The 20511-nt window shown below is 52.3% G+C and overlaps 1 protein-coding gene across 3 annotated transcripts in view; it reads left to right on the top strand.

The window, feature by feature from the left end:
- The window catches only part of LOC101056957 (uncharacterized), a 156705-nt gene that overhangs the window by 25118 nt on the left and 111076 nt on the right, over positions 1–20511 (top strand). For all 3 annotated transcript variants that reach the window (XM_016929426.3, XM_063797670.1, XM_054668208.1), the window contains 8 exons: positions 504–607; positions 1714–1879; positions 7839–8024; positions 8695–8847; positions 10675–10819; positions 13658–13816; positions 15163–15287; positions 16876–17070. In XM_016929426.3, coding sequence (XP_016784915.3) covers positions 504–607; positions 1714–1879; positions 7839–8024; positions 8695–8847; positions 10675–10819; positions 13658–13816; positions 15163–15287; positions 16876–17070 — 1233 coding nt within the window. The remainder of the gene's footprint in view (positions 1–503; positions 608–1713; positions 1880–7838; positions 8025–8694; positions 8848–10674; positions 10820–13657; positions 13817–15162; positions 15288–16875; positions 17071–20511) is intronic.

Genomic DNA, 20511 nt, shown 5'->3' with positions numbered 1-20511 from the left:
GAGATTGCGCCACTGCCCTGTAGCCTGGGCAACAGAGTGAGACTCCATCTCAAAAAAAAAAAAAAAGAGTATGTATATTATGTAGGAAAAGATTGCCACCTCGCTAAATATTTGAAATATGCTAAGACTCATTAGAATAATTATATTACAATCATAGTGAACATTTATTGGGGTTTTATTAGATGCCACAGATTCAGACACTATGCCTGTTCTTTCACTGCCATATCCTGAGTGCAATGCAAGGCACATAGTAGGTGCTCAATAAATACCTGCTAAATCAGAGAAAAATGAGCCAGCTTGTATGCTTGTAGGGGCTTGGGGTGCAGTGAGGGAGAAGCCAGACCTGGAGCTTCATCTCACTGGGTCTCAGCACATCTTGGGAGAAGGTGGTAGGTCCTTCCCACTTTCCCCACGGTTGTGCTTACAGGCAGGGGACGGGTGAGGTGACCTTCGGGGATCCCCCGCACTGCTGGGTGTCTCATGCTGCCCCCTCTGAATCCCAGGCCATGGACTTGTTCCTGACACTGGTGTCCCAGCTCCAGGGCCTTTCTGGGGGTGAGCTGATGGAACTCTGGCAATATTCTTCCTTCAAATGCGAAGACAATGGGTAAGGTCCCTCTCCGGGTGGGGGATGGACTAGGAGCTGGCTGGGGGCATCCCTGGGTTAAAGGAGTCTTCGTGCTGTCCTGGGTTCCCAGTGAGGGATGGATGCTGATGCCTCATCCCGTCCCCTTGACACTGACTTGTCCTTCAGTCCGAGAATGTGTGCCAAGAAGGAGATTAAGTGGGGAGCCTGGAGGTTCCCACGGGGTCCAAGCTCTATCCTGCCTGAGACCAGAAGCTGAAGGGCCTGGCGGATAAAGACAGCCATTGTTCCCTTCCCCAGACAGGGACCCTCTTGCTGGAATTAGCATTCCAATGCACCTAGGGTACTCTCCTGCCGGGGGCGTGGAGAGTCTGGGCTGGGGGGTGCTGGGCAGGGCTGGCATTCCACCACCCAGACCTTGCTGATCTGGGGCTAGTAAGGTGGGTAAAGAGACTCCCAATCTCAGAGGGGAATCTCTGAGGCACTAACTCAGTCAGCTTAGGGGTATGCTCCGGAGTCTGAGACCAGCCTGGGCAACGTAGCAATGCCCCCATCTCTACAAAAAATTTAAAAGTTAGCTCGACTTGGTAGCGAACACTTGTGGTCCCAGCTACTTGGGAGGCTGAGTGGGAGGATCACCTGAGCCCAGGAGGTGGAGGCTACAGTGAGGTGTGACCGCACCACTGCGTTGCAGCCTGGCTGACAGAGTGAGACCCTGTCTCACAAAAAAAGAAAAAATAAATGTCCTGATGTTGTGCTGAGTATTCGAGGTTTAAATTAGGGACAGTTTGCTGAGTGCTGGGTCCTGTTCCGCTAGGGATTTTTACCCCTTCTCGGTGACATTTGCTTGGGTGGGTTTCAGCAGAGCACTGGGTGTGGACTTGTGTTTTCCCACACCAGTGTTTCTTGGGTGGGTAGAGCTGCCGGGGTCTGGGCTGGGTGCTGCGGTGCTGAGAGCACGGGCCTCAGCCAGACTGCGGGGTCCCAGACCCGGGTCAGCCCCTCCCAAGGTGTGAGGGTGGGCATGTCTGCACCGTACCTCTCGGAGCCTCAGTTTACCCCCGGGTGACTTCGGTGAGATGAGCTTGCGGGCGCTCAGCACGTGTGGGTCACCTTGATGATCTCAGGCAGCCACTGTTGGATGCCCTGCCTTCCTGTGGGACGGAGCACTGTGTGGGCCTCATGAAGGAACTCATCGCATCAGCAGCGGTGGAGGCAGACGAGGCGGAGGCGTGGCTCTCATCACTGGCCTTCCTCCCACAGCCCACAGATGCTATGGCCCACATGCTGCTGGTGAGTCCCTGCACCCCACCCGGGGCCCCGGTGTCCTCCCTCCGTGGCTTGGCTGCTGGTTAGATGCGGGGGAGGTGATCAGTTCTTTTGTGCCAGCCCCTCGTAGGATCAGCAGAGGAGGCCAGACCACCCATCCTCCTGGGCTTCTGTGGCGGGTTCAAGGGAACCTTTGGTATCAGAGAATTCCGGGTTCAGGGGTCAGCAATGTGCCTCCCACCTGTGTGTTCCCAGGCAAGTGATTTAACCTTCCTGAGCTTCTTTTCTGATTATTATTATTATTGTTGTTTAGGACGGAGTCTTGCTCTGTCGCCCAAGCTGGAGTGCAGCAGTGCGATCTCAGCTCACTGCAACCTCCACCTCCCGGGTTCAAGCAATTCTTCTGCCTCAGCCTCCCAAGTAGCTGGGACTACGTGAATGCACCACCCCACCTGGCTAAGTTTTGTATTTTTTTTAGTAGAGACGGGGTTTCGCCATGTTGGCCAGGCTGGTCTCGAACTCCTGACCTCAAGTGATCCACCCACCTCAGCCTCCCACAGTGCTGGGATTACAGGTGTGAGCCACCACGCCCGACTGTTTTCTGATCTCTAAAAGGAGGATGGCAGTGGTACCTCTATCCTGGTCTTATAGTGAGGAATGAAATGCTGTGTGTGAAGTGGTTCTCCTGGTGTCTGGCACGAAATCTGAGCACTTGAAATCAGAGCTATTATATTTATAAACACACATATTTAATGAGTCTGGAGATGAGGAAATCTGTGTGAGATGAGGTCAATAATTTCTACGATATGTGGAGGTCTCATTTAACCCTTGAGGTGTCTCTATGAAGTAGGTGCTCTCATCAACCCCATTTTGCAGGTGAGAAAACCGAGGCCCAAAGAGGTAGGGCAGCTTGCCCGAGGGATTGCAGCTGCTCTGCCCTTCACCTCAATTCTGACCTGAGACCTTGGGGTGTGTCCTCACTTTCCTGGGTGGGGGGGTGTCACCTGTCACTCCCCATCTTGTCCCGGCTAATAGTGAGTGCCAAGTCAGATGGCATCGGTAGGGAGCGGGAGTGAAGACACAGCTGGTGCCAGGCAGCTGGGGTCCCTGGGGGCATCAGAGACCCCTGCATTGGTAGAATGGACCCTACCAGGATCTGAGAGCCCCTGGAGCTGGTCCAGCCCTGGCTGTCCCTCCAGGTGGAATATAGGGAGCCCTTGCCTTCTGGCCCCTGACCCCAGGGTTTGAGGTGGGGCTGTTCCAGGTAGACTGTGTTGTTGGCTCTGCTCAGCAGACAAGAATCAGGCACTGACTCAGAGCCAGGCCCAGATTGGGTCCCAAGAGGCATCACCCACAGTTCACAGCCTAGCAGGTGACACGCTGGCCACCAGGAATGCCAGAACCACCCAAGACCTGCCCTGGGCTTAGCCCATCTCCCTGGAAATGTCTGTCTCCTTCCCCTTCCCCCATTCCCTTCTGCCTCCCTTCCCCTCCTCCCCTCTCCCTCCCTTCCCCCCTCCCCTCTGCCTCCCTTCCCCCCTCCCCTCTGCCTCCCTTCCCCCTCCCCTCTGCCTCCCTTCCCCCTCCCCTCTGCCTCCCTTCCCCCCCTTCCTCTCTTCCCCCACTTCCTCCCTTCCCCCTCCCCTCTTCCTCCCTTCCCCCCTCCCCCCCTTCCTCCTTTCACTCGTTTATTTGTACATATGTTCGATTCATGTGCAGTAACTAAGAGCACAAACCCATCTGGACTTCCTCATTTCAGATCCCAGCCCCATTCCTCACCAGCAGGACCTTGGGCAAGGTACTTTACTTTCCCAGGCCTCAATTTTCCCCGTCTGGACAATGGGACTATTTTGTAGAATGACCTTGCAGACCAGGTGAATTGTATGGTGTGTGCGGAAGGAAGTGGCTGTTGCCATTAGTCTGGGACACAGCACTGAGCCAAGCAGGTGGCATCCATCGGCTTGTGGAGCCCAGAAGCTTCCTCTACCTGCCTCACATGCCATGTTCCATATGCAGGCCAGAGCTCATGCCTCTCTGGGCCATATTTTCTTGTTCTGTCATCGAGTCAGCAAGGCCCTGCCTGAGCCCTGGCAGGTTCTGGGAATGCACTGGCTTCGTGAAACCTGGGGAGAGGAGGGGGTGGGAAGTGTGGGGAGTGAGGGGCAAGCAGGGAGAGAGTATTTTAATGAACTTCTTATTTCGGAATAATTTTATTTATTTATTTATTTATCTATTTATTTAATCATTATTATTTTTTGAGATGGAGTCTCGCTCTGTTGCCCAGGCTGGAGTGCAGTGGCACAATCTCGGCTCACTGCAACCTCCACCTCCCGGGTTCAAGTGATTCTCGTGCCTCAGCCTCCTGAGTAGCTGGGATTATGATGCACACCACCAGGCCCGGCTAATTTTTTTGTATTTTTAGTAGAAATGGGATTTCACCACGTTGGCCAGGCTGATCTCAAACTCCTGAGCTCATGTGATTTGCCTGCCTCGGCCTCCCAAAGTGCTGGGATTACAGGCATGAGTCACTGCGCCCGGCCTTCTTAATGGTGTCTTTCAATGAACAAAAGTTCTTCATGTTGGTGAAGTGTGGCTTCTTGATGCTTTGTAGCTGGTGTTTGATCTCCCCCAGGTCCCAACGCTTCTTGGCTTGTCTTCTCCCAGTTCTGTTTTCTTAGCTTTTCTGGGAGGGTTGGTTTAAGCATGATGACTGAGCTTTAGAATCATGTTGGAAAAGTGAAATCAGCTTAATAAGGGTCACAGGTTTGAGGATAATTTTATTTTTCCATCTTTAAAAATGAAAAAGAGAGAATATTTTAAACAGACTTTCAACTGAAGTGTAAGTAAGCCTTCGTTAGAGATTTTTGCATTAAGATTTTTTTTTCTCCTCCCATTTTTTTAAAAAAAATTATTTTTCTTTCAAAATTCTTTGTTCTTGTCTTTGCGATGTGGTTTCTGGTTTTTGTGAAAACGGGGAAGGCTGGCCCTTCTGGGTTCATCCCCCGGGCAGCCATACACAGAACCAACTGGGTCATTACTGTGTGGACTGCTCAGCACCCAGGCCTCATGCTGGCCCAGTTGTCCTGGCGGGGCCACCGGAAGTGGCTCACAGATCTGGGCTCTCTGCCAGCCAAGTGGCACCAGCCTGCCCCACAGCCCTGCAGGCTGTGACCAGGCTTCTGGCTCCAGCTTTGGTCTGGGACAGGCCTGAGCCTGCCCTGTCTGTGCCCCCGCCGCCTTTCTTGGGCACAGCAGTCAGAGGCGGGAACCTCCAGCAGGCGGCCCCTCCCATGTGCCGGAGAGCTTCTTAGTCTTTTTATAACCCCTGCCCTCCCAGCCAAGCCCGCTTGCCCTGCTCTTTATTAAGAAAACAGACAGCTTTGTTTTCTTTGCTCGAATACAGGGAAACATTGAATGTGCTTTTTCCAGGCTCCACACACCCCTGTCCTTTCACAAAGAAAATATGCAGTGAGATGCACACGCCAAGACCCACACGCATGCATCCTAAGCGCACGTGTACACACATGGGACACAACCCACACACACTGAAGCAGGCACCCATTGCACTGGGACATGCACACGCACACTGGATCATGTGTACATGCACAGACCTGCACGTACACTGACACAGGCTCACACCAAGGCACAGGGACACACAAACACACAGGGATATGCACACACATGCTGGATTGTGTGTACACACACAGACCTACACACACTGTTGCAGGCTCACACTGAGGCAGGCTTTCCCAGGACACCCACATGGGGAGATGCACGGACACACACCCACACCATAGACCTGTCAAGACACACACACGCGCGTGCGTGCCTACACACACACACACACACACACACATATTGAGGCATACACGCCAAGACTCACGTACCCGCAGATGCAGATATACACCCCAGTGTATGCACATGTGAAGACATGGCAGGACATGCACATACACACATTAGGACACTCACACAGTGGGATGTGTGGAGACAGCCACCCACACCTGGACACATGCACAGGCACACCAAGACACACTGGGCTGTGCGTGGGCACACAAGGGACACACAGTACACACACACGCACCTGGATGCATGGGCACGTGCACACATCCAATGGGACACATGAGATGCCCACATGGGGACACGTGTGCACAGGCATCCACCAGGAAATACACGCATACTAGGGTACTCGAGTGCGCTGAGACACCTGCACACCCAAGTGGGAACGTACACACCCACAAGCACTAGGATTCTACAGCACACACCAATGTGCACACACACAGATGTTCATGTTCACACCTTCACACAATGTGCTCACACCCTAGCGTAGTAACACAGATCTGGTGAAGAGTCATGAATCCAAAGAAAGAACAGAGCTGGGCAGGTCGGGCGTGGTGGCTCATTCCTGTAATCCCAGCACTTTGGGAGGCTGAGGTGGGCAGATCACCTGAGGTCAGGAGTTCGAGACCAGCCTGGCCAATATGGTGAAACCGCATCTCTACTAAAAATACAAAAATTAGCCAGGCGTGGTGGCAGACATCTGTAATCCCAGCTACTCAGGAAGCTGAGGCAGGAGAATCACTTGATCTCAGGAGGCAGAGGTTGCAGTGAGCTGAGATTGTGCCACTGGACTCCAGCCTGGGTGACAAGAGCGAGACTCCATCTCGAGAAAAAAAAAAAAGGACAGAGTTAGGCAGAGATTTTATTTCCCCACAGCTGCCAAGCAGTCCCTGTTCTGGAGTGGCGTGGGTCTAGCATAGAGGCCCCTGTTCACAGCCAGTGCCCCAGGGCTGGATTTTAGAGTGAGCCCAGAATTTGCATTTTGAGAAGCCGTGAGTGTTGGGATCATGCCTGGCCTGGGAGCCAGCCTCTCCTGGGTTAAGTCTCTGTTCTATCTATAGCTGTGGGCTACCTGAGGCAAGTTCCTTACCCTTTCTGTGTCTCAGCTTCCTGTGTCTCAGCTTCCTGCTCTGCAAAATGGGAATGATAAGAAAGGCAACGTGTGTGACATGTTATCAGCAGTCTGGCTTGTAGTGAACACAGTTTGTTTATTAAGATTTGTTGGTCTTGACCGGGCATGGTGGCTCATGCCTGTAATCCCAGCACTTTGGGAGACCGAGGCGGGCAGATCACTTGAGGTCAGGGGTTCACCACCAGCCTGGCCAATATGGTGAAACCCGGCTTTACTAAAAATAGAAAAATGAGCCAAGCGTGGTGGCATGTGTCTGTAATCTCAGCTACGTGGGAGGCTGAGGCAGGGGAATCACATGAACCCAGGAGGTAGAGGTTGCAGTGGGACTAGATAGGACCACTGCACTCCAGGATGGATGAGAGAGCAAGACTCCATCTTAAAAAAAAAAAAAAGATTTGTTGGTCTGATTTCTCTGAGGTGCCTGGGGCAGGGAGCAGCTGTGTCCTGAACCCCCTCCTGTTTGCCTTCCTTTCACTGAAGCCCTGGAGTGAGGGTAGCTGGGCGTCTGAGTGGTGGGCCACATGGAGTGCCTTTTTTGTTTTGTTTTCTTTTTCTTTTTTTTTTTTTGAGACAGAGTTTCGCTCTGCCACCCAGGGTGCAGTGCAGTGGTACAATCTCAGCTCACTGCAGCCTCTGCTTCCCGGGTTCAAGGGATTCTTGTGCCTTAGCCTCCCGAGTAGTTGGGATTACAGGCGCACACCACCATGCTCAGCTAATTTTTGTGTTTTTAGTAGAGACGGGGTTTTGCCATGTTGGCCAGGCTGGTCTCGAACTCCTGACCTCAGGTGATCCACCTGCCTTGGCCTCCCAAAGTGCTGGGATTACAGGCATGAGCCACCGTGTCTGGCCTCTGGGGTGCTTTTAAAATGTTCCCTGAAAAGAGCAATTTGTTCAGACTCTGGGGGACTCAGCTCTGTATTATGAAGTGCCCAGGTGAGTCGGTGTGTGGCCAGGGTGAGGCCTGTGAAGTGCATTTACCCACCACCTCGGGTGGGGGCCGATTTCTGTCCCCAGCCACTGCTCCAGACCCCGATGGCCAGCCCTGGCGCCTTCCTGGGCATCTCAGCCCTGGTGCACAACCTCTGTGCTTCTCTGGATGGGCCCTGCGGCCAGCTGCCTGGAGTCGGCTCCCTAGTGAGGATCCTGGGAGACGCCTTGGGTGAGAACTGTACCATCCAGGAGCCCTCGGATGATGACAAGGTGAGGACATCCAGTGTCCTGAGTACCGGCTTCAGTGCCCCCAGTGGGGCCGAAGCGAATCAGGCAAGCTCCAGGTGGAGAGGGTGGGGGTGGGTTCCCCCCTTTGCCCCTTCCTCCTATCCCTCATTCCCCCTTCCCCACTTCAACCCGTCTCCTCACCCTCCTGCCTGCCCCCCCACGCCACTGCCCCTTCTATACCACTGCCCCCCCCACACCACTGCCCCCCAACACCACTGAGTGGGGGTGGGGTGAAGGGGGGAAGGGGGAATGGGCTGAGATGCCCAGCAAGGTGCCAGGCTGGCCCACGGGGTCTGGAGCGTGGCTGGGGACAGAAATTGGCCCCCACCCCGAGAAGGTGGGTAAATGCCCTTCACAGCACCCCCCCACGCCACTGCCTATCCCACGCCACTGCCCCCCACCAGGCCACCGCCCCTCCCCCACGCCACTGCCCCTCCCCCACGCCACTGCTCCTCCCCCACGTCACTGCCCCTCCCCCACACCACTGCCCCCCCCCAACGGCACTGCCCCTCCCCACGCCACTGCCCCACCCCCCACGCCACTGCCCCGCCCCCCACACCACTGCCCCGCCCCCCACGCCACTGCCCCTCCCCACGCCACTGCCCCTCCCCACGCCACTGCCCCTCATGGTCCTGCCTCCATCTCGATTTAGCTCCAGCTTGTGCTGAAGGCAGTCGGCAACGCGGGCTTGGCAGCCATGGCTCTCACCCCTACGCTGAGTGCCTGTGCATCTCTGAGAAGCAGCACACCCGAGATCCGGCTGGGGGCCATCCAGGCCTTCCGAAGAGTCCCCTGCTCTGCAGACGTGAGCCCTTGTGTGCTGTTTCATGGGGTTGGGGTTGGGTGGTGGTGGGTCTCGAACCACAGTTTGCTAATTCACTTATTCAGTTGTTCATTCATCATGTATTTAATGAGCACCTACTGTGGGCTGGGTACTAGTGTGAACAGGTATCCAGGTCTAAGCCTATGTGTAGTGTGGGAAGCAGACTATTTATCAAAAACACAACCATATGATTACCAGTGCCATCTGTGCCCCCTCTAGTACAGGGTTTGGCAGACTACGGGCCATGGGCCACTACCTGGCCCTTTGTCTGTTTTTCTCAATAAAGTTTTATCGGAACACAGCCATGCCCACTCACTTAGGTGTTATCTATGGCTGCTTTCCTGCTCCACCTGCAGAGTCAAGTCATTGCAAGAGACCGCATGGCCTGCAGAGTCTAAAAGAGTTCTCTGTCCCTTTACAGAAAAAGTTTGCTAATCCCTGGACCACTACCTCCCTTCTTACTCAGAGTCAAAGTTACAGTCCCTTGATTGACCTCCCAGGCCCTGAGGGATCTGACCTCTGGGCCTCACCTGCTCCTGTCACCTCCCATCCCTCCTCCCCAGCACATTGCCCTTTCTGTTCTTCCTCAAACACTTGTGACCCTCTCTTGCCCCAGGCCCTTTGCACATGCTGTCCTCTTTCCTGGTACACTTTTCCTCCAGATGTCCCCAGGCCTTTCTTTTTCACATCCTGTACGTCTTAGCTTAAAAGGCACTTTCACTGTGAGGTCTCCCTTGACAATTTCACCTGAAATTGAACCTCCCAGGTCCCCCTGGCTCTGGTCCTGTTTCCCCATTTCATTTTTCCTTCCTTAGGGTTTATTACCACCTAACTTTTTTTTTTTTTTTTGAGACGAAGTCTCACTCTGTCACCCAGGCTGGAGTGCAGTGTCACCATCTCCGCTCACTGCAAGCTCTGCCTCCTGGGTTCATGCCATTCTCCTGCCTCAGCCTCCTGAGTAGCTGGGACTACAGGTGCCCGCCACCACACCCGGCTAATTTTTTTGTAATTTTAGTAGAGACGAGGTTTCACCGTGTTAGCCAGGATGGTCTCGATCTCCTGACCTCGTGATCCTCCCAGCTTGGCCTCCCAAAAGTGCTGTGATTACAGGCATGAGCCACCGTGCCCGGCCACCACCTAACTTTTTATGTATTTCACATGCTAATGTCATTGACTGTCTCCCTGCACTAGGATACCAGCTTCAGGTGGACAGGGGCTGAGTTGGTCTTGTTTATGGCTGTCACCTAGCACAGTGCTGGGTGCATAGTTGCTGCTTATGTTAATATTTGTTGCATGGATGGATGGGTGGGTGGATGGATGATGGGTGGGTGGATGGGTGAATGGATAGATGGGTGGGTGGGTGGGTTGGTGGATGGATGGATGGGTGGGGTGGCTGGCTGGCTGGCTGTGGAGGAAGCCAATAGATATTGAGGGAGTCACAATGTGGGGAGGTGAATTGCTTAGGAAGGGCCTAGGAAGGCCAAGACATTTAAAGACCTCCTGTGTGGCAAGACACTATGCTGTTTTTGTAAATAGTTTTATTGGAATGTAGCCATGCCCATTTGTTGGGGAATTGATGAGGCTCTAGGCTGGGGCTGGTAGAGACTGGGAATTAGGCACAGTCAGTGAACCCCTGCTACCTCCCACAGCTGAGCTACAGGTGAGTGTGTGTCGGGGAAGCCTCCCGCAGTAGGGGCATCAGGACAGCTGGGGCTAGGCAGCAGGTCCACCTGCTGCAGCCAGGGACATCATACTCCTGGGTGGAGGTACGTAGGCCTTGGGTGATGGCTTTCCTTCTGCCCAAGCCAGCGATCGGTGCTCTCCCGTCTGTACCAATCCCTGGAGGAGGATGCTGAGATCCGTATCAATGCCTACCTGGCTCTGATGAGATGCCCCAGTGAGGAGGTGTTTGCCCAGGTGCGGCGCACCCAGGCAGGCGAGCTCTCCACCCAGGGTGAGCCATGGGTGTGTGTGTAGGAGGGGTGTGGGCAGGGGTGGGGCTGGGAGGGCACCTCCTGAAGACTGCAGGGGGTTTGAGAGCATCCTCTCCCTCCACCCCTTTGGTATTCTCCTGTGTTCTTGTTCCCCTGTTTCTCTACCACACTGTCTAGATAAGGGGCTCTGTATTCTCCCCTCCCCCACATGGCAATTCCAGTCCCCATTCTGCCATTGGATGACTTTGGAGAAGTTGCTTCTCCTCTCTGGTCCTCAGTTTCCTCATCTGTAAAATAGGATGGGAATCAGTGAGGCCTCTTTTAGCTCTGGCCAGATCACTACACAGTATCCTAAAGAGAGACCTAAGATAGAAGAGGGATGGCGTCGGCAAATCTAGATCCCTTCTGGAGTGAGACAATTCCCTTTATACAGGCACCTGAACGCAAAGATGTAAATTCAAAAAAATAAGTTCAACTGATTGTTGAAAAATTTTCCATAATGCACAGTGGGGTGAGAGCCTGGAGCCTGAGAGCCCAGGTTCAAATCCCAGGTTCACCTCTTCCTTCCTGTATGCCTTTAGACAAGTAAGTAAACCTTTGTGAGCCTCCATTTCTGTACCTGTAAAATAGGGATAATGCTAGTACCTCCCTCATAGAGTGTTGTGAGCATAAAATGAGTTAATACACAAAGACATTTAGAAAGCATAGTAAGTGCCATATGTGTGACTGTTGCTTTTAATGTTGTTATCACTACTGCTATTATTATTAATGCAGTGTAGCTGTATAGTCAAAATTTTAAAGCATAGGCAAGGGACAAATGGAAAATTAGTCTTCCTTCCTCTTCCCCCCAGTATTTTCCTATGTCCTGAAGATACACACTGTGAACAGTTCTCCTGTGTATTACATCAGAACTTGTAATACATAGGTAAACATACACACGTATCTCCTTAACAATAGCATCTCAGGATCATGTTCTACTTGCTGTTGTGCTCTTGGCTTTTTTGTTTTGTTTTGTTTTTTGAGACGGAGTCTTGCTCTGTCACCCAGCCTGGAGTGCAGTGGTGTGATCTTGGCTCACTGCAAGCTCTGCCTCCCGGGTTCACGCCATTCTCCTTCCTCAGCCTCCCAAGTAGCTAGGACTACAGGCGGCCACCACCTCGCCCAGCTAATTTTTTGTATTCTTTTAGTAGAGACGGGGTTTCACCACATTAGCCAGGATTGTCTCAATCTCCTGACCTCATGATCTATCTGCCCGCCTCAGCCTCCCAAAGTGCTGGGATTACAGGCGTGAGCCACTGCGCCCGGAGTTTTTTTTTTTTTTTTCCGAGACAGAGTCTCACTCTGTTGCCCAGGCTGGAGTGCAATGGCACAGTTGCGGCTCACTGCAACCTCTGCCTTCTGGGTTCAAGCAATTCCCCTGACTCAGCCTCTTGAGTAGCTGGGATTACAGCTGCACACCACCATACCCGGCTAATTTTTGTATTCTTTTAGTAGAGATGGTTTTGCCATGTGGGCCAGGCTGGTCTCGAACTCCTGACCTCAGGTGATCCATCCACCTCAGCCTCCCAAAGTGCTTGAGATGACAGGGATGAGCCACTGGGTCCAGCCTGCTGCTTGCTTTTTGTCTTTAGCATGTCTAGGAGCTTGTCTCTCATCTATAGCTCTTGTGGACTCTGATCTGTGGCTGTGTGGGTGTTCCGCCAGAAGTTTGTACTATAACCCCTTTTACCAGTCTCCACTGATAGGCCTTTAGGCTGTTTCTGGTCTTCTGCCGTTAAAAGCAACAACCACAAACCTACCTGCACAGATACCTTTGGCCCTTGAGTTAATCTCACTTTAGGATAATTTCCCAGAAGATAAGTTGCCATGGTAAAGGGTGTGTACATTTAAAAGTCTAATGTGACGTTGCTGAATTACATTCTGAAGAGATGGCACTATTGGAAGATACACCTCTCTGCCTTGGCAGTTTCAGGCATGGGGTGTGATGTGTGCTAAACCCCTCCTCAGGGGATCAGCTGAGGGGCTTAGCCTCCACAGTGGCCCTGGGGTACCACCTGATGTATTGTCCAGTGGGAATAAGTGGGCACCTTATCCCTAAAAACCCACATTCTGCTCTATTCTGTGATAGATTGTTCCAGAAGCCCCTGACTGGACCTTCTAAGAGCCTGAGACAAATGGGGGGGAGGGTTGGGGGCTCCCTGTAGGATTCTAATATTCCCCATTGGATTCAGTCCCCTGAGGTTCTTATTTGATCTTTATCCCTCCAGGGACCCTCATGGGTCACACGTCACCTTTTGTTGATGCTGAAATGTGCTTAGTCTTTTTAGGTCCAGGCTCTGCTTTTAACTGATCTTCCCAAAAAGCCTTGCAAGCTACTTTGTTAGTTCCTTCTTCAGATGAGAAAACTAAGGTTCCAAAAGCTGGAGTGACCATCTCAGGCCACACTGGTACATGGTGGAACTAGGAATTGAAATCGGGTCTGACTTCTCATTTTCACTGATGAGGAAACTGAGGCTCGGAGAGGCAGAGGGACCACCCCAAGGTCACACAGGTTTTGAGCTTTGGGACTGGATTCAGACTCAGGTCTGACTTTTGAGTCCATGACACCTTCCTTTCTCTTCTGGAAGTGTGTCAGAATTCCATACACGGGTTGGATTTCCAAGTTCTGTTCAGGCACGACTTGTTGGCTGCTGTTTCTTGAGAGAAGACGTAGGTCTCTGTAGCCAGACTCCTGAGAAGTCCCCGTGTGTGGGAATTGCAGGACTGGGATGGGGGTCGGGAGGGTGTTTTCTCTGGACAGCGCCAGCTCCTGGCCCTTTCTTCATGGCCCCTCCCTGCTGCCCATGACTGTATTCCAGTGGGTTCTTTTGTGTGGAGTCACCTCCTGCAGCTGCTGGAGACGCACGACCCCCTGAAACGGGCCCTCCGGGACACCCTCCCTGAGGACATCCTCAGCCAGGAGTTCCACCCAGAAATGTGGAAACACTCGTCCTATTCTGATGTCACCTTCCGATCAGGTATGGCCATCCTGGGCAGCCCCTGTCCTGCTCTGGGACCACAAAGGCTGGGGGACCCTGGAGCTCCAGCTCTTGAGAGTATGTGGATCAGACGTTGTGTCAAGGGGTCAAATATTTACACGCCAGTTGTGTGTGGTGGCTCAAACCTGTAATCCCAGCACTTTGGGAGGCTGAGGCAGGAGGACTGCTTGAGCCCAGGAGGTCTGCTTGAGCCCAGGAGGTCAAGTCTGCAGTGAGTCATGATTGCACCACTGCACTCCAGCGTGGGTGACAGAGTAAGACCCTGTCTCAGAAAAAACAAAACAAACAAACAACAACAACCACAAAAAACTTACATGCTGCTTGTTCAAAAATATTTTTGCAATATTTTCATAGCACCTGCTGCTTTTTTTGGAAGACAGAAGTCATATCAGTTATTTTATGGCATTCAGCTGAATACTTATATCTTTTCTCTAAATTGGCTCTTTGTACCTTATATTTATGTTAAAGAGGAAATTGTCTATCACTACCATTAATAGAAAATCACCTTAACTCTCTGTAAGGAGAAGCTAGTCCTAAAAAGGAGTACTGTACACCCAGAGGCGGGTAACGAAACACTGATTTTTTTTTTTTTTTTTGACATGGACTCTCGCCCTATTGCCCAGGCTGGAGTACAGTGGCACAATCTTGTCTCACTGCAACCTCTGCCTCCAGGGTTCAAGTGATTCTTCTACCTCAGCCTCCCGAGTAGATGGGACTACAGGCGCGCACCACCATGCCCGGCTAATTTTTGTATTTTTATTAGTAGAGATGGGGTTTCACCATGCTGGCCAGGCTGCTCTCGAACCCTTGGCCTTAAGTGATTTGCCTACCTCGGCCTCCCAAAGCTGAGATTACAGGCGTGAGCCACTGTGCCTGGCTGAAACACTGTTTTATTAAATTCTCCTGGATTCTGTGGCTTGTTGAGGGCTGTGAATTGTGAGAAGTGTTTTTTCCTGTGTTAAGAAAAGAGATTAGCCCCACACTGAGACTGCCTCTTTGTCGTAATTAAACAGAAAATAAAAAAGGGAATCTCTTTCAACCTAAGGCTCCAAAACTACCTCAGCCATTCTGGGAAGCCTGGGGTTGGGGGTCAGGTGCTCTGGGCACCTCCTCTCTGCCTGTTAGCAGAAGTGGGTGTGTGTGACTCTGTGTCCTGGACTCCCTCTGTTCTTGAAAAGGCTTAAGGCTGTTTCTCATCCTGGCCAGGGAGGGGTGGGAAGACACACCATGTATCTGGCCCTGTCTCAGGGTATGGCCCTGTGGTAATAGCCAGACCCCACTCTGTGAGTGTACAGAGTGTACTGATGTTCTTTTCTTACTCCTAGTGTCTGGCAGCCTGGGAGCCAACCTGGAGGGGACCCTTCTCTTCTCTCCTGCCTCCTTTCTTCCCCGTTCTGCCACAGTCAACCTGACCGTCCACACCATGGGCCGTGCCTTCAACCTTCTGGAGGTTAGAGGGGAGCCTTGCTATAGCCTCTGCAGGGCCTCTCCTAGACTTGGGGCCAAAAAATATCCCAATCACTTACCTGTCTGTCCATCCATCCCTTGCCTCCATTGTTCAATCTCCTCCCCTAATATCTAGTCACCCATCCGCCCATAGATATGTCCATACGTCTATCAATTCACCTACATGCCTCCGTCACTCCATCCCTCCCTCCTTCCATCTATCCACTTACCTGCTCATCTGTCCATCCATCCATCCACGCACATCCCTCTCATTCATCTCGTCCATACACCACCCACCCACCCATTATCCATTCATCCACCCACCCACCCATTATCCATTCATCCACCCACCCATCATCCACCCATCCACCTACCCACCCATCATCCATTCATCCACCCATCCACCTACCCACCCATCATCCATTCATCCAACCACCCACCCACCCACCTATCATCCATTCATCTAACCACCCACCCACCCACCCATCATCCATTCATCCACCCAGCCATCATCTATCTGCCCACCCTCCCATCATCTGTCCAGCCATCATTCATTCATCTACCCACCCGTCATCTGTCTACCCATGTATCATTCATTCATCCATCCATCCATCCATCCATCCATCTATTCACTCAATCCATTTACCAAACCACCCACCCACCCATCCATCCATTCACTTGTTCATCTGTCCACCCTCCTACCCATCCATGGACATACCCACCCTCCCATCTGTCCATCTGTGTGTCCATCCAGCCATGTAATTTCCCATCCATCTCTGTCAACCTACCTATCTATTCATCTGTTTTCCCACTCATCCATCTTTCATCCTCTGAGTCACACATCCATCTATTATCCATCTATCCACTCACCAGTCATTGCCAAGGGCTGGTCTCTGAAAATGCCATCAGAGATGTCTGGATTGAAAAAGGGAAGAAAGAATAGATGGAAGGAGAGGGGTCCATAAGAAAGGAAAAGCAGATGGATGGATAGGAATAAGGATGGATAGAACAAAGGAAAGAAAAGATGGAAGGTGGAGAGGCAGATGGATGGATGGATGGGTGGGAAGGATGAAAGGATAGGTGAAGAGAGGGGTGCGCGGACGGGCAGATGGAAGACGGGAGGGACAGAAGGAAAGAACCATTTATTCACCTATCAAATTTTGAGAACCCTCCCCCCCATCCAGGGGAGGTCGTGCAGGTGCCTAGTGATTGATACACGAGCCCTTGCCCTCATCCTGGATCTTTCGAGGAAGACACACGTTCCAGTCTGAGTATATTGTGTGTGGGGCAGAGGAGGTGGGAAGAGAGTGACATGGGAGTTCAGGGAGGGCTTCCCACAGGTGATGACATTTGACCCAAGCCTTAAAGAATTGGCAAGAATTCTTACTGTGTGGCACCTACCAAGCAGATACAGAGAGAGTGGTGGATTTCCCAAGGTTGTGTCCCTGAACCTCAGCCCAGGTGGGCACCAGGGAGCCTGGAGTGCCCTGCTCAAGCCTTCTGGGTCCTCCATTCATATCCCCAGCCTAACAGCTCATCATCACCCCTGTGACTGAATTGTTCCTCCCTGAGCCCGTGGCTTCCCTTCCCAGCTTGGGCTCCGGCTGGAAAATGCTGAGGAAATTGCTCACAGGCTGTTTGGCAGGAAGTCATTCTGGGGTCAGGAAGACGGGAGAGAGCCCGAGCCAGAGAAGCCCCCAGGGCCAGAACCAGGGCCTGCACCACAGCCAGCCAGCCCCAAGTGTCCAGGAGACAGAGACAGAAGGATGAGATACCTACAGCAGAAGGTAAGGGAGGTGGCCACACCCACCGTACTCCCCCAGGCAGGCCCACCCCGCTTCATGTGTGGACTTTTGAACCTTAGACTTGGGTGTCCGTGAACTCTGACTCTGCCTCCTCCTTACAGAATTAAGTGGCTGGTTCAAATCTGAGTAGTCCACTGGTAGCTGGCTTTATTTGGAAAAACTGTTGCTTGAAATAGATCCTATGCATGGAAAAGTCCCTAAGTTGTAAGTGTACAGCCTGCCTGTCCACCACCTCAACACACCCATGTCACCAGCACCCAGACCATCTTCAGCTCCCACCCTCCCCTTTGTCCTCCTGTTCTTGTTAATACCCATCCTTAACCAGGGGTAACCACTCTGACTTCTGGCAGCATCAGTTTGTTCTACTTTTTAAAAATGAGATTTATTGAGGTCTAATTGACACACAGTGAACACTAGTACATGGTTAAGGTGTACAATTTGATACATTCTGACCCATGTACACACTCATGAGATCATCACCATGATAAAGCTTATGAACATACCCATCACCCCCAAAAGTCTCTTCCAGATCCTTAATAATCTCTTCCTGCGGCTGGGCGCGGTGGCTCACGCCTGTAATCCCAGCACTTTGGGAGGCCGAGGCAGGCGGATCACGAGGTCAGGAGATCAAGACCATCCTGGCTTACATGGTGAAACCCCGTCTCTACTAAGAATACAAAAAATTAGCCAGGCGTGGTGGTGGGTGCCTGTAGTCCCAGGTGCTCGGGAGGCTGAGGCAGGAGAATGGTGTGAACTCGGGAGGCGGAGCTTGCTGTGAGCCGAAATCACGCCACTGCACTCCAGCCTGGGCGACAGAGCAAGAGTCTCTCAAAAAAAAAAAAAAAAAAAATCCCTTCCTCCTGCTTCTCCTCTGTCCCCAGAAACTAGTGAGAGGCTTTCTGTCACCATAGACTTGTTTGTATATTCTAGAATATTATGTAAATTAGATCACACAGCATGTCCTTTTTTTCGAGACAGTCTCACTCTGTCACCCAAGCTGGAGTGCAGTGGCATGATCTTGGCTCATTGCAACCTTTGTCCCCCAGGCTCAAACAATCCTTCCACCTCAGCTTCCAGAGTAGCTGGGACTATAGGCATGTGCCATCATGCCTATCTAGTTTTTTTTTTTTTAAAAAAAGTTGTACAGACAGGGTCTCATTATGTTGCCCAGGCTGGTATCAACCTCCTGGGCTCAAGTAATCCTCCTGCCTTGGCCTCTCAAAGTGCTGGGATTACAAGTGTGAGCCACTGCGCTTGCCAACATGTCCTTTTTAAAAAAAGCATGTACTCTTTTTTGTTTGGCTTCTTTTATTCAGCATAATTATTCTGAGACTCACCCATGCTATAGGTTATAACATAGTTTCTTTCTTTTTATTGGTTAATGGTATTCCATTGTATAGATATACCACAGTTTGTTTCTCCATTCACCTGATCGACATTCGAGTTGTTTCCAGGGTTTGGCTATTAAAAAGAAAGCTGCTATGAATATTTGTGTACAAGCTTTTGTTTCTCTTGAATAATTAGTAGGTGTGGCTGGATCATATGGTAGGTATATGTTTAAATTTTTCTAAAGCTGCTAAACCATTCTCCCAAGTGGTTGTACTATTTTTGCATTCCCACCAGCATTGTGTGAGAGTTTCAGTTTCTCCACATCCTCACCAACACTTGATATGGTTAGACTTTTTAATTTTAGCCATTCTAATAATGTGTTGTGGTATCTCGTGGCTTTAATTTGCATTTCCCTAATGACTAATGACATTGATAATCTTTTCATGTGCTCATTTGCTATTGTACGTCTTCTTTGGTGAAATGTACATTCAAATCTTTTGCTCATCTTATTTTGTTGGCTTGTTTTCTTATTACTGAGTTTTGAGAATTCTTTTTGTTTGTTTGTTTCTTTTTTTTTTAATTTTTTTTTATTGATAATTCTTGGGTGTTTCTCACAGAGGGGGATTTGGCAGGGTCATGGGACAATAGTGGAGGGAAGGTCAGCAGATAAACAAGTGAACAAAGGTCTCTGGTTTTCCTAGGCAGAGGACCCTGCGGCCTTCTGCAGTGTTTGTGTCCCTGGGTACTTGAGATTAGGGAGTGGTGATGACTCTTAACGAGCACGCTGCCTTCAAGCATCTGTATAACAAAGCACATCTTGCACCGCCCTTAATCCATTTAACCCTGAGTGGACACAGCACATGTTTCAGAGAGCACAGGGTTGGGGGTAAGGTCACAGATCAACAGGATCCAAAGGCAGAAGAATTTTTCTTAGTACAGAACAAAATGAAAAGTCTCCCATGTCTACTTCTTTCTACACAGACACGGCAACCATCCGATTTCTCAATGTTTTCCCCACCTTTCCCACCTTTCCCACCTTTCTATTCCACAAAGCCAACATTGTCATCCTGGCCCGTTCTCAATGAGCTGTTGGGCACACCTCCCAGACGGGGTGGTGGCCGGGCAGAGGGGCTCCTCACTTCCCAGTAGGGGTGGCCGGGCAGAGGCGCCCCTCACCTCCCAGACGGGGCGGCTGGCCGGGCGGGGGGCTGACCCCCCCACCTCCCTCCCGGACGGGGCGGCTGGCCGGGCAGAGGGGCTCCTCACTTCCCAGTAAGGGCGGCCGGGCAGAGGGGCCCCTCACCTCCCAGACGGGGCGGCTGGCTGGGCAGGGGGCTGACCCCCCCACCTCCCTCCCGGATGGGGCGGCTGGCCGGGCGGGGGACTGACCCCCCCCACCTCCCTCCCGGACGGGGTGGCTGCCGGGCTGAGAGGCTCCTCACTTCTCAGACGGGGCGGCTGCCGGGCGGAGGGGCTCCTCACTTCTCAGACGGGGCGGCCGGGCAGAGACGCTCCTCACCTCCCAGACGGGGTCGCGGCCGGGCAGAGGCGCTCCTCACATCCCAGATGGGGCAGCGGGGCAGAGGCGCTCCCCACATCTCAGACGATGGGCGGCCGGGCAGAGACGCTCCTCACTTCCTAGATGTGATGGCGGCCGGGAAGAGGCGCTCCTCACTTCCTAGATGTGATGGCGGCCGGGAAGAGGCGCTCCTCACTTCCTAGATGGGATGGCGGCCGGGCGGAGACGCTCCTCACTTTCCAGACTGGGCAGCCGGGCAGAGGGGCTCCTCACATCCCAGACAATGGGCGGCCAGGCAGAGACACTCCTCACTTCCCAGACGGGGTGGCCGCCGGGCAGAGGCTGCAATCTTGGCACTTTGGGAGGCCAAGGCAGGCGGCTGGGAGGTGGAGGTTGTAGCGAGCCGAGATCACGCCACTGCACTCCAGCCTGGGCACCATTGAGCACTGAGTGAACGAGACTCCGTCTGCAATCCCGGCACCTCGGGAGGCCGAGGCTGGCGGATCACTCGCGGTTAGGGGCTGGAGACCGGCCGGGCCAACACAGCGAAACCCCGTCTCCACCAAAACCAGTCA

This window comes from Pan troglodytes, chromosome 18 (genome assembly GCF_028858775.2).
Source record: "Pan troglodytes isolate AG18354 chromosome 18, NHGRI_mPanTro3-v2.0_pri, whole genome shotgun sequence".
Taxonomy (NCBI): domain Eukaryota; kingdom Metazoa; phylum Chordata; class Mammalia; order Primates; family Hominidae; genus Pan; species Pan troglodytes.
This window is presented reverse-complemented; position numbering and strand designations above follow the sequence as displayed.